We start from the raw sequence: 12,690 nt of genomic DNA, 5'->3' as shown, positions 1-12,690 counted from the left end.
ATCTAAGTACTGTCTGGAGGTAAAGCTAAAACTGGATATTCCCTTAATTCATTTTGTGTCTTCATGTTAGTTATATTCTTGAACCATGATACATCTCTCCAAGAATATCAGGTCTGTTCAGTGTCTTGGGAAAAATACTAGAGAGAATCATGAAGTGCCACTTGACTGTTCAATGGGGATGTAAACATGAAACCTCTTTATGTGGAAGAGGGGGGCTTAGCTATGACTTCGAGCATGTACAGTAGAACCTGAGTTACAAACACCAGAATTATGAACTGACCAATCAGTTACACACCTCATTTGGAACTGGAAGTATGCAATCATGAGTCAGCAAATACAGTGCTGTGTTACACTTTTTTTTTTTTTAAAAAAATAGTTTGTGTGCGGGGGGAGTTAAAGGTCTGACAAGATAAGGAAACTGTTCTTGTGCTTATTTTTATCTAAAGTAAGATGGTTTTAAGTGTGTTTTTTCTTCATAGTAAAGTTTCAAAGCTGTATTAAGTCTGTGTTCAGTTGTAAACTTTTGAAATAACCATTGTTTTGTTCGAAGTTAAGAACATTTCGAAGTTACAAAACCCCTCCATTCCTGAGATGTTTGTAACTCTGAGGTTCTACTGCAGAGCCTGCACCCCCAGCCAGAACCATCACCCTCCCTGCACCCCAATCCCCTGCCTCAGCCCAAATCCTCCCCCCTCTACACTCACTCACTCACTCACTCACTCTGAACTCCTCTTTTCTGGCCCCACCCCAGAGCCCGCACTCCCAGTCAGAGTCCACGCAGCCCCAATTTCATGATCATTCGTGGCCCGCTATACAATTTCCATATCCAGATGTGGCCCTCGGGCCAAAAAGTTTGGCCACTCCTTGTCTACTGTATTCAAAAGCTGTAAAGTAGCCTTCTAGTGGGAGATTTTAAGGGAAAGTGTTGGTTCTAGCCATGAAATATTGGTAAATATGGAAGGTGTATATAGTAGTTGAACATGCTCAAGCTTTTCAGCTGTGTATAGCAGCATTGCTATAGCTGAATGTAAGGTGACTTTATATTCAAATTGTTAAAAGAAAACAGCCTCAATCTGGCTTTGAGAAGTAACTGGGGGTTGGAGGGAAGCTGGTTTCTGACTCCTAAAATATTAGCCAGAGACTGAACTTAGAATAAGACACACTAACCACCAAAACACTTTTGATGGACGCTCTGTTTTGGAATACTATATTTTTAGGTAGCTTTTCTAGGCTTATTTAACACAAACGTAACAGTCGTGTTTTCAGTTATGACACCATAAATTCACACTGAAATTATAAAATGGGAAGCTAATTCAAAACTAGTATTCCCAAAGGCAGTGCAAATTTGACTTTAAGCAGTAAGTACTTTAATGTAGCACTTTCATATAATCCTTATGTTTCATTTCAAAAGAGATCCGTCATAACAAATAAGATCTAGTAAGTCTGAAGTTAACTCTCTCTCTCTCTCTCTCTCTCAGAAATGACTACTGTTAATGCAGGCAGTGTTAACTTCAAATGGGACCCCAAAAGTTTAGAGATAAGAACACTGGCAGTTGAAAGACTATTGGAGCCCCTGGTTACACAGGTAAGAAATCTATACATCAAGCTCTCAAGTTTTTGGTCAGTTTCAATTTGATAATTAATCCTTATACCTTCAAGTTTGAACTCCAGAAATGAAAACCTGGTCTGAAATAGATAAGTGGAGAGGAATGGAGGAGAAATCAAGAATAAAAGGTTTTTGCTCAGTCTGATGCATCTAGTCTTAATCTTAGAAGACTTTTTTTTTTTGCTTTTGTCACAACTTAATATAACACAATCCTTCATTTAATCAGAAGTGCAAAAATCACATATCACATTGCTGCTGAAGCTTTATTGTACCTGCTCTCAGTTTATTCTCTTTGTGATACAATTTTTTCCCCCAAGAATCCTTTAGGTGAAAGACTTACTAAATTGTTCTTGTCTAAATAGTGTTCTTTACAATTGTCATTAGAAACTGAGATGCTGTAGAAGGTTCTGTCTTGCATTAGAACTCTGGTGGCCTAAAAGCCCTTATAGAGGGAACAGCAGCAACTGCTATAGTTAAGATTGCATAACAGCTTTCAAAAAGTTCACTTTGGGGAGAGCAGCCAAACAGTGAAAATTTTGAGCACAAATGGTTGTTGCCTGGAGTACAAAGCAACTAGATATTTTCCTATTTGAAAATACTAGAAGCCCTTTTTGTTCATGTCTATAGCCAAAATTAGTTGGGAGAAGTAAGTCAGTGTCCACTAAAGTTTGCTCTGTGTCTGTGTGACTACTGTATATACTCGTTCATTAGCCCGTTTCTTTATAAGATGACCCCCCAAGATGGATAAGTAAAAATAGCAAAAACTGTATGACCCTTTCATAAGCTGACCCTATATTTCAGGGGTTGGAGAACTTTGGCTCCCAGCCTGTCAGGGTAAGACGCTGGCGAGTTGGGATGTTTTGTTTACCTGGAGCGTCAGCAGGCATGGAGCCCCTTGGCCACAGGGAGCTGACCACAAACAAGGAAAAGTTTCCTCTTGTCACAGAAGGCAGGACAAGAGGCAATGGGTTCAAACTACAGCATAGCAGATTTAGATTAAATCTCAGGAAAAGCTTCCTAACTGTAAGTAGGACGATGGAGGAGACTGCCTAGGGAGATCATGGAAGCTCCTTCACAGGAGACTTTCAAAAGGAGGCTGGATAACCATTTGTCGATGGTTTAGACTCAACAAATCCTGCATCTTGCCTGGGGATTAGACTAGATAACTCTTGTGGTCCCTTCTAGCCCTGTGGTTCCATGATTCTATAAGGGTTGGAACTTTTAGAGCCTCAGCACTTAACCAATGGAGGAACTGATATCAATAGTAAGTTGTCATCCTTTTTGTGGGCCAGCTACTAGAGGGATGACCAGTCTCTCTCTGGGTTGGCAGATACTTTCTGCTAGCAGAGGGAAGGTGAAACTTGGGAATCTTGGCTTCTGTTCAAAGTTGTGGAAATGCTTGTGCTCTGGCAGTCATAGACCCTCCTCTGCCCCAACTGCTGCTGTTCCTCCATCTCCCCAGATTGCTCCTTCCAGTCTCCTTGTCCAGTCAGTCCCAGTATTCTCCCCCCAAAACTTCTTGTTCATATCTGGTTCCTTCACCACCAGTCTAGCTGTTGTCCCATCTGCGTTTCAGTCAGGTGTCGTCCTTCTCCTCCCTAGTACCTGGATGTCAGCAGTGGAGGTATTGAGAGCACAGGAGAGAGAGCTTCCTACCCTCATTTCTGGTGCCTAGAATATCCAGGATCAGTAAATGTAGAAAAAGTTCTCTTCAGTCTCTGCTCTGGGCTGGAATATGGAGACTCATTGGAGAACTTAGCTACCAAGTCTCAGTCTCCGTTCACCCATGCTTGGTAGAGACTGCTTAGAAGCTTATAAACTGGCCAGATTTGGAGAGTTTTTCCACAGAGCATGGCAAAAGGCACATACTTGACACACATTCAGCTCCTGCCAAACTTCAGATTTCTGCTCCACAGTATGAAACACTAGAATTTTTATGTAAAAAGACTGCTTTTTTTTTTTTTATTTTAAAGGTGGAGGGAAAATATTTCACCTAATCTCGTTCTCTGAAAATATTCAGCCAATATCATTAAAACTTGGTGAAGTTTTATAAGCAACTGAAAACAGGGTCATAAACTGGGAAGTGTCAGTCAACCTTAAACTTACAGGTGGTGTTACCAACTGCACCTAGAAAAGTGATTAGATGAGAAATTGCTGACAGGTTGCAGTCATCTAATTTGGCTGTAAAATTACCTTGCTTGCAAAGTCCCTGATCCCTGTCTTGGACTGAAGAAAAACTGTGAAGCTAGCTTTCTGTAGATGTGCCACTTCAATCCTGTTAATCTTTTAAAATGTTTTAAAGTCTTAAATAGTCCTGAACTAATTGTTTCAAACTTGGATTCTTCTTATGTGGAGCCAAATCCAAAATAGCTCTGGCCTCTTGCTGAAATTGCAGCTTCACGATGCATGGAAAAAGATGCACCTAACTTTTGATCAGTTTTTGTCTACTTCTTAAAAAAAACAAAAACCAAAACCCAACAAACACCTCACTAAGCATTTTAGCTTAAGTTTATGATACTTGTCTAATTACAATATTGCTATGTTTGTTGATTAAAGAACCATGAAAACGGCTCAAAAATGAATTTACTGGCAATTAAGTACTGCCTACTTGAAGTCAGCATAGGTATTCTAAATATGTTATTGATTCAGAAAATCTGAGCTGTTAAGTTGGTAAATTTGTATCTTGTTTCATGTTACATATACTTATTCGGTATACATCTCAACTGTAAATTATCCCTCAGGTTACAACGCTAGTTAATACCAGTAACAAGGGTCCTTCCAACAAAAAAAGAGGACGTTCTAAGAAGGCTCATGTTCTGGCTGCATCGGTTGAACAAGCAACAGAGAATTTCTTGGAGAAGGGAGACAAAATTGCAAAAGAGAGTCAGTTTCTTAAAGAGGAACTAGTGGCAGCTGTGGAAGATGTTCGCAAGCAAGGTACGTGGTGTATTTTTGTGATAACTTAAATCTGAGTTTCTCTTAAGTCCTGTCTTTTAGCTTTTTCTTTCTAATGCCCAGAATTTTATCTATGTGGATTTATCTTCCAAACTTTTGTCCTTTAATTTCCCTCAGCTTAAATATCACTTTAGTAGTTTAAACAGCACAGGTGCCGCAGGTAAGTACTCCACATTACAAAAGACAGAAATGGATTACATTCTTTAAAGGGCATTTTCAACTTAGTTTTGCTCCCGAAATAAACTTTCTTTAGAAGAGGTTTTCTGTAAAAGCTTTGTTTTAAAAAGTACAATTCTTTAAACATGGGGAATGTTTAAAACAAAACATTGCCATACTAAAAATCTGAAAATGAAACTAAGTGTCCAAGCTGAGAGACTTCATTAAAAGTAAATGATGCATAAATAGTGACAGACTGAATTTTAAAAGTTAGTGAAGAAATGTTGGTTCACAGCATAAGACTTCAAAAAAAAACAACAAAAAAAACCTGTCCCTTTCGGTTGTCATGTGTTCTCCAAGGAAGTGTAAGAAAAGCTTCTGAAATCAGTCACTACAAAACTTGTGTTGGTAAATTTGTTACTCGTAATGATTTACACTTCACTCCTGAGTCGTCATTTTACAGTTCAGTGATGTCCAGTCAACTGATATTAATGGTTAGTGTTATAATTTGATTTTCATTTACTTGTTTGTGGCTGAAATTGACTAATAACAAAGTATCAGTTGAAAATGGTTTGAAGTTTTGGATCAAACTGCCTGACTGAGAATCTCATTTGCAGCATAAATTTAAAAAGAGACTAATGTGGTGGTGGTTTAAACAAAAATGTGCAGGAACCCTTGCTTTAAGATGTTCTTCCATCTTGTCGCTTGCTTGATCTCTGCTAGAGAGGCAGAGTTTAGTTTTCAGCTGGGACCTCAGTCAGATACAGTAACTCCTCACTTTAACATTGTAAAAGCAGCAGAGAATCCTGTGGCACCTTATAGACTAACAGACGTTTTGGAGCGTGAGCTTTCGTGGGTGAATACCCACTTCGTCAGACGCAGGTAGTGGAAATTTCCAGGGGCAGGTATATATGCTAGCAAGCAAGCTAGAGATAACGAGGTTAGTATGCTAGCGAAGCAAGCTAGAGATAACGAGGTTAGTTCATTAGGGAGGATGAGGCCCTGTTTTAGCCAGTTGAGGGGTGAAAACCAAGGGGAGGAGAACACTGTTCGTGGTAAGTGGCAAGCCATCTCACAGTTTTTAGTCCTTGAGGCTGATGGCTGTCAGCGTTTGCAGCTGAAATTTGCCAGCCAGTTTCTCTTGAAGTCTGGTGCTGGAAGTTTTTTTTCCTGCAGGATCGCCACCTTAAGCGGTTCTATAGGGTCGGCAGCGGCGGTTGTGAAGTGCTTCTCCTACAGCTTTTTAGTATATTGGCTATCTGTATCTGATTTGATGTCCATTTAGTGCCTTTTTCGTAGTGAGCTGTCCAGTTTGGACCGATGTACATAGCAGAGGGCATTGCTGGGCATCATGGATGGCGTATATTACCATTGCGTGGACGTGCACGCGCTGAGGCGATGAAAAACCGGTGGATGGGTATGGCTGATCTGGTAGCGTCCTGGGATGTGCGCTGTTGTAGGTATGTGGAGCAGAGTGTGCGCATCCAGGTTTGGGTTGCATGGACTTGAGTTCCTGAGCATAGAGTTAGCGTATGGGGTACGGTGATGTGCAGTTGCTGGTGAGAACTTACGTTTCAGGTGTCTGTCGGGCAAGGAGTTGGCCTGCCACCCACGACCTGTGAAAGTGTGGATCGCTTGTCCAGGATAGCGGTTGTAGAATCCCTCGATGACTGCGTGGTGGAGGTTATTAGCTGGGCTGTATGTGATGGCCAGTGGATCTGTTTGGTTTCTTTCTTGGGTTTGTCTTTGCAGTGAGAGGCTTTCCTGGGTACACATCTGGCTCTGTTAATCTGTTTCCTAATTTCCGTCGTGGTGCGAGTTTATTAGTTTGAGAGGCAGTTGCTTGGTGGAGATTTTGTTAGGTGTGTGCGTCGTCTGGCTGAGGGGTTAAGCAGAGGGGGCTGTACGCTCAGTGCTTGGCTGCTAGACAATGGATCGTGTGATGTGCCCCGGGAGCGGCAAGACTGGAGGCGTGAAGGTTAGGCCGTAGTGTCGGTAGGTTTTCGATATAGGGTGGTGTTAATGTGACCAGTCACTCATTTCGCACCAGTGGTGTTCTAGAAAGTGGACCTCCCGTGTAGATTGGTCCAGGCTGAGGTATGGTGGTGGGAAGTTGTTGAAATCGTGGCTGGAATTTTCCCAGGAGGTCTCCTTTCCCATGCGGCTCCATGATGACATGCATAGATGTCATCAATGTAGCGTAGGTAGAGAAGAGGCGTGAATGGACGAGACGCTGAGGAAGCATTGTGCAGGTTCAGCCATAAAAATATCTGGCGTATTTGTGGGCCATGCGCGGTGCCCATAGCAGTGCCACTGAATCTGGGAGGGGTGGCGGGGTGGGGGGAGATCTATCGTTGTCATCAACTTGATGACATCTGTTCTTATTATTTAACATTGTAGTTAGTTCCTGAAAGTGCTACTTTAAGTGAAGTTCCAATATTCCCATAAGATTGTAATAAAAGTCCAGGTTTGGGACAGGACCAGACTGGTGGACACTAAAGTCCAGGTCTGGGACTGTACGGCTAGATTACCACAGGAGGGACAGCTGAACTGCCCAGCAACTGATCTCCTGCAGGGCGGCTGCTGCACAGGGAACTTAAGGGAGCTGATGGGGTGTAGGGGGCTGCCAATCTACCCTGGTTCCAAACCCCCACCTGCTAGCTCCAATGGGCTGCTCTTCCTGAAAGCAGTGGACCAAGCAGACGGTTGCCAAACAATATTATAAGGGAGCATTTTGCAACTTTAAATGAGCATGTTCTCTAATTGATCAGCAACATAACCACGAAACAACGTTAACTGGGACAACGTTAACTGGGGAGTTACTGTAGTTATTAGTGGTGCTGATGAGCTACAAATGGAGCTCTGTGCAAAAGAGGAAGAAATTCCTCAAGCTGTGTGCTAGTTGATCTGTCCACAATATGTTATAGCAGGAATTGGCAACCGTTGGCCCGCGGCCCACCAGGGCAAGCACCCTGGTGGACTGGGCTGGTTTGTTTACCTGCTGCATCTGCAGGTTCGGCCCATCGCAGCTCCCACTGGCTGTGGCTTGCTGCTCCAGGCCACTGGAGACTGTGGGAAGCAGCACGGGCCAACGATTGTGCTGGCCACCACTTCGCACAGCCCTCATTGGCTTGGGAGCGGCGAGCCACAGCCAGTGGGAGCTGCGACCAGCCAGGGGCCAGAGGTTGCCAGTCCCTGTGTTATATAGTGAAAAGCAGTAATGAAGATTGTCAAACTGCTTCAATATGACTACCTCCCGCAGTTAACTTTCCAAAACATAGAACTCTTATAGCTGAAATTTTCTGCACTTGAGTCTGGCAGAGACTCTTTGGGAACAGAATTCTTTCAACTGTGAGCATTCTGTAAGGGTGAAATACTACTTTCACCCTTTAAAGTTTCTCCATTTCTCCTTCCTTTCCACACCATCAACAACTCAAATTAAACTTGATGTATTAGTAGCGCTAATTGGGCTATGGCCACCCTCAGATTTAAAAAATATTTATAAAGGTTATCCAAACAATCTTTTCTAATTGCTTCCGAGTGCTTATTGGGAATCTGATTCTCTTGGCCCATCCCAATGAAGTTTTGCTCTCCTTCCTTGTGGTGATGCATTGTGTATTGCCCTGGCATGGCCACAGGACTGAGCTGTTGGGACAATTTGCGTGAAGGAGATTGTTAATCTAGCCTATGTGCACTGTGGTAAATATGCAGAGCAACAACAGCCCTTCAGAAAACTTTTTAGGCAAATAATAGTAAATGTTGGGCTCTTCTTCCCAAAACCCTATGCTACCTTGCTCTTGCTTGTTCCTACAAAATACAGGTGTATCTGCTCTCATTTGTATGTTAAATTGTGTAGGCTTAGGGCTGTGGAGCAATTGAATGACTTGATGTAGTGTGTGTGTGATATATAGATAAACTTTTAAAACTAATCTGGCATCCTTTCTGCAGCAGGATGTGAGATAATCTTACTTTGTTCTGGAGCCGTGAAGATGTTCACTGCAATTTTCTTATGCTCATGCCCTCTTCCTTTCTCCACCCCTTTTCCTTCCCTGCCAACTTTCCCCAAACATCAAGGTTCAATGTAGTTGGGAGGTCTCTCTGCCTGATGGTGCCTGGTAATTTTGCACACCCCCCACTAATGTGATCTGGGTTACATTGTAATAGTGCACTAACACTTGGGCTGGCTTAATGTTAATCTTGCATTTTTGCTTCACGTTGGGAAATCCTTGTTCTCAAAGTGAATAGATACTGGTTTTCCTTAGCTTGCATTTATATTTTTAAGCATAAATAGCTGAGGTCTCTTCAGAGGTAGAACATACAAGAGTCTGACCAAATCCCTGTGTGCTGTTAAGTTTGAAATGTTCATATCTAAATTACCATCTGACTTTGCTAGCTCTTCATATCTAAGAATATTATAGGGAGCTCATCTCTTGAGAATCTGGCTAATATACATACAATATAACTCTCCTGAAGTGATACTCGTTCACCATAATTGATTTAATTTCAAAACTACCAGTGTTGGTGTTTTGCCTGTGTCTGCTGAATGAGTGCTTTGATTTTGTTAAGGACAAAATGTTGTTATGTCGAGGTCAGTAAACTGCATCACTCCCAATCATGGGTAAGACCCGATTTAGAACGGAGAGCTGAATATTAGCCTAAAATAGCTCTGGTTCTGTAGCCGAATTAGTGAACTTTAGTTCTCTATATTGCTGAATGTGCTTCATTAATGCAATATATGGGTCTGTCTTCTATTCTAGAAATGCTGCTGCTGCGCTGTGGTAGCACTGTAGCGTAGACACTTTCTGCAGCAATGGAAGAGATTCTTCAGTTGCTGTAGTAAATACACTTCTCTGAGAGGCGGTAGCTAGGTCTTCCATCAACCTAGCAGTGCGTACACCTGGCTTAGATCAGTGTAATTACATTTGCACACGTTTTTCACATCGCTGAGTGATGTAGTTAAGTTGACCTAACTTTGTAGTGTAGACCAGCCCTTAAATGTTTATATTGAATAATAAAATAAAATAAGACTAGCTGTAGTGTAAGCCTCCCGGATTGTCAAGACTATATGCTTCTTTGTAGAGGTCTGCTTGGGCCTGAGTTTAAAGCCTGACCTGACCCTGAACCAAGCCCAGGAGTGTCAAATTGTTTTCATACCCAACGCATGCCCAACACTTGTAGGGACTTAGTTTTTGCTCTGGGAGCTATGGCTGGAGGTGGGGTGGTCTATGCCCAGAGGATCAGTGTTGTTTTTGCCCCACAGAAGCTCAGCCTGCGAGAACTGGTGAGCTTGGCCCCTGTAGCGGGGAAGCCACCTTTATCATAGGGGCTAGTGGATCGGCAACTGTTTGCATAGATGCTGTATCTCTGGGATAAGACCAAGCAGCTTTGCCACCTAATTGCCCACCCATGCAAGCTCAGGGTTCAGACCTCTGTGTGTGGGTTGGGGAGTGGGGATGGAGTTGAGGGAAGGGGAAGAATATGGGGAGAGAGTTGAGAACGGGACTGTGGGGCAGGGGTAATGGCAGAGGAGGAAGGGCTGAGGAGTGGAGATGAAAAGCAGAGGATAATAATTAACAGACGAAGTCAGAGGCGGGCTTTAGAAAGTTGGAACCACATGCTCACAGCAGGGGAAAAAAAAATGACCAAACCTGAGCCCTTAGAGGGTTGAGGTTTTTTTTGTTTGTGTGTTTGTTTTTTTATACCCAAACCCACCACTTGTCACCAAATCCAGTTGGGTTACAAGGGTCTAGGTCTTGAATCCAGCTTATGTTAAAACTTCAGTACATCTTTCTGAAGGGTCATGGGAGTAAAGCTAATCCTGGATGAACTATATTTTGGTTCACAACTACAATCCATGCTGTTCTTATCCGCTTCTTGTCAGCTTCATTGTAGTCCTAACACCGTTCTGAAGTGCCTGCATGCCAATGAATATCAAAGTGTGTACGTATTCTGTAGAGAAACCTAGCACCCTGGGACCGTAAAAGTGATGTGAATAAACCTACTTCATCTAAATTGCCATCTTGGTCCCTATTCCTTAACTATCACTGTGTTTCTAAAATGTTATTTCTGAACTGCCTGTGTAAATTATCCTTGCTTTTGTTAATCAGAAATAATGAGAAATAGCTGCTTGTCAGTTACCTGCAGTACTGCTACACCTCTGCCTCAATATAACGCTGTCCTCGGGGAGCCAAAAATCTTACCGCGTTATAGCCGAAACCACATTATATTGAACTTGCTTTGATCCACCAGAGTGTGCAGCCCTGCCCCCTGGAGCACTGCTTTACCGCATTATATCCAAATTCGTGTTGTATAGGGTTGTGTTATAGCGGGGTAGAGGTGTACTTCTCTATTCCTGGGCTAGTGTCTCTGAAGTAGTGCAGCATTAGTCAGTTGGTTCAATCAGGTTCAGACTACTTAAGTACACAGAAGATATACACATTTTCTGTTAGGTAAAATGTGATCAGTTGTGTCAACTTGGTTCTGTAATCCTATAACTTTGAGTAGTATGTAATAGATAAACCTGTCTTCAGTAGTGCTTACGAATCTACCAGAAAAAACTTTAAATAAAACCAAATCCTCTGATCCAGTGGTTCTCAACCTGCGGCCCAGGCAGCACATAGCTGCGGCTCATGTGACATCCTCAGGATTATAGAGGTAGTATTGGATGCAGCCCACAATGGTAAATAAGTTGAGAACCACTTCTCTGATTTGTAACTTTAGATCTAGCTAATGTGATTCTAAAACTTTAAAAATGACCTTGAAACTCTGATCTAAGCTACAACATTTCCTCTAAAAAGGAGGTAGGTTCTTTGACTGTTCTGGCTGGTGGATATAAAGGAACTGAAGAGGGGATGATAACTTTATATCTTCTGTTAGAACGTTGGACTCAAGGGATATGGATGTGCCTTCTAAATGGCTCTGTGAAGATAATGTAGTCGAAAAAACAATGGCTACCATGGTAAGCAACCCTGTAACTAATAGCTTCTGAAAAGAACTGGTTAACACTATTCCCATTTGAGAGCATATTCAACTAAACATTTTACTTGTGAATGAAGCTGTTCTGAAATTGAACAATGGGACAGATCATGTAACAAAATAAAACATAAATCCTCAATTTCCCTTGGTACATCAGAGTGATACAGTTTAGGAGGAGATTAAGGTAGAAAATTTCAAAAAGGGACAGTGTCCAAATCCCATGGAAACTTAATGGGAGGTAGGTGCCTAACTTCTTTAAACTATTTCAGAAAGCTCAGCCAGAGCTCTTATGGTTTAAGCAAACAGATTCTAGTTACTTCCTGAGACATCACAAATTTGCAAGGGCATCTGCTCACTTTTTGCAGGAAATAAACCAGCGTGATTACTACTGTCCTTTGTAGCCAACCAGGTTTGGGAGTTCTCAAATTTTTCAGGCCTATTTCGAAGTGTGACTGTTTCTAAAGAGCCTGTAAACATCTGTCTGATCAAGCCAGGACAACAGAAATTTCTTTAGAACCAACTATGAAGTCCTTATTGTCTTCTACCTGTCAAGGAGGGCTCAATGAGGAATGGACAGAATTCCATAATTATCATTTTGCATTTTGTAGGCATGGGAAAAGTGAGTAATCGGGGGAGTTTTGAACAAAAGGTGGTAGCTTGGCAAGCTGTAATAGAAAATAGATCTTTCAGATATAGGGGATAGCATGGAAAGCCTCTTCTCACTCAGTTGAACTGAGCATTGAGGGTGGTATCACTGGCAAGATGTGGGGTTGGGTATATACGCTGGGGTGGAGCTATACAGGTGGGGCGTCTGATATCAACCTTCTGTCCTGGCCTTTGAGTGGTGGAGAATAGGTAGCCAGTGGAACAGATTGGGGTGGGTGGGTGTGTGTGAAGGATGTGAACAGTCTGACACGAGGAATATGGATGGAGTGTGAGAGGAGGCACCTTGGGGTGTGCATTAATCAAGGTGGGTGATAATTGGGGCATAGTTTTGA

The 12,690-nt window shown here is 42.3% G+C and overlaps 1 protein-coding gene across 2 annotated transcripts in view; it reads left to right on the top strand.

Annotated features, from left to right (window-relative positions):
• CTNNA1 (catenin alpha 1) overlaps positions 1 to 12,690 on the top strand; it is a 222,853-nt gene that overhangs the window by 43,215 nt on the left and 166,948 nt on the right. For both annotated transcript variants that reach the window (XM_032795619.2, XM_075068058.1), the window contains exons 2-3: positions 1,479 to 1,585; positions 4,348 to 4,543. In XM_032795619.2, coding sequence (XP_032651510.1) covers positions 1,481 to 1,585; positions 4,348 to 4,543 — 301 coding nt within the window. In that variant the 5' untranslated portion in view covers positions 1,479 to 1,480. The remainder of the gene's footprint in view (positions 1 to 1,478; positions 1,586 to 4,347; positions 4,544 to 12,690) is intronic.

Source organism: Chelonoidis abingdonii, chromosome 7, assembly GCF_003597395.2.
Source record: "Chelonoidis abingdonii isolate Lonesome George chromosome 7, CheloAbing_2.0, whole genome shotgun sequence".
In the NCBI taxonomy this organism is placed as follows: domain Eukaryota; kingdom Metazoa; phylum Chordata; order Testudines; family Testudinidae; genus Chelonoidis; species Chelonoidis abingdonii.
Note: the sequence above shows the minus strand (reverse complement) of the source record. Positions and strands in the feature narration are given on the sequence as shown.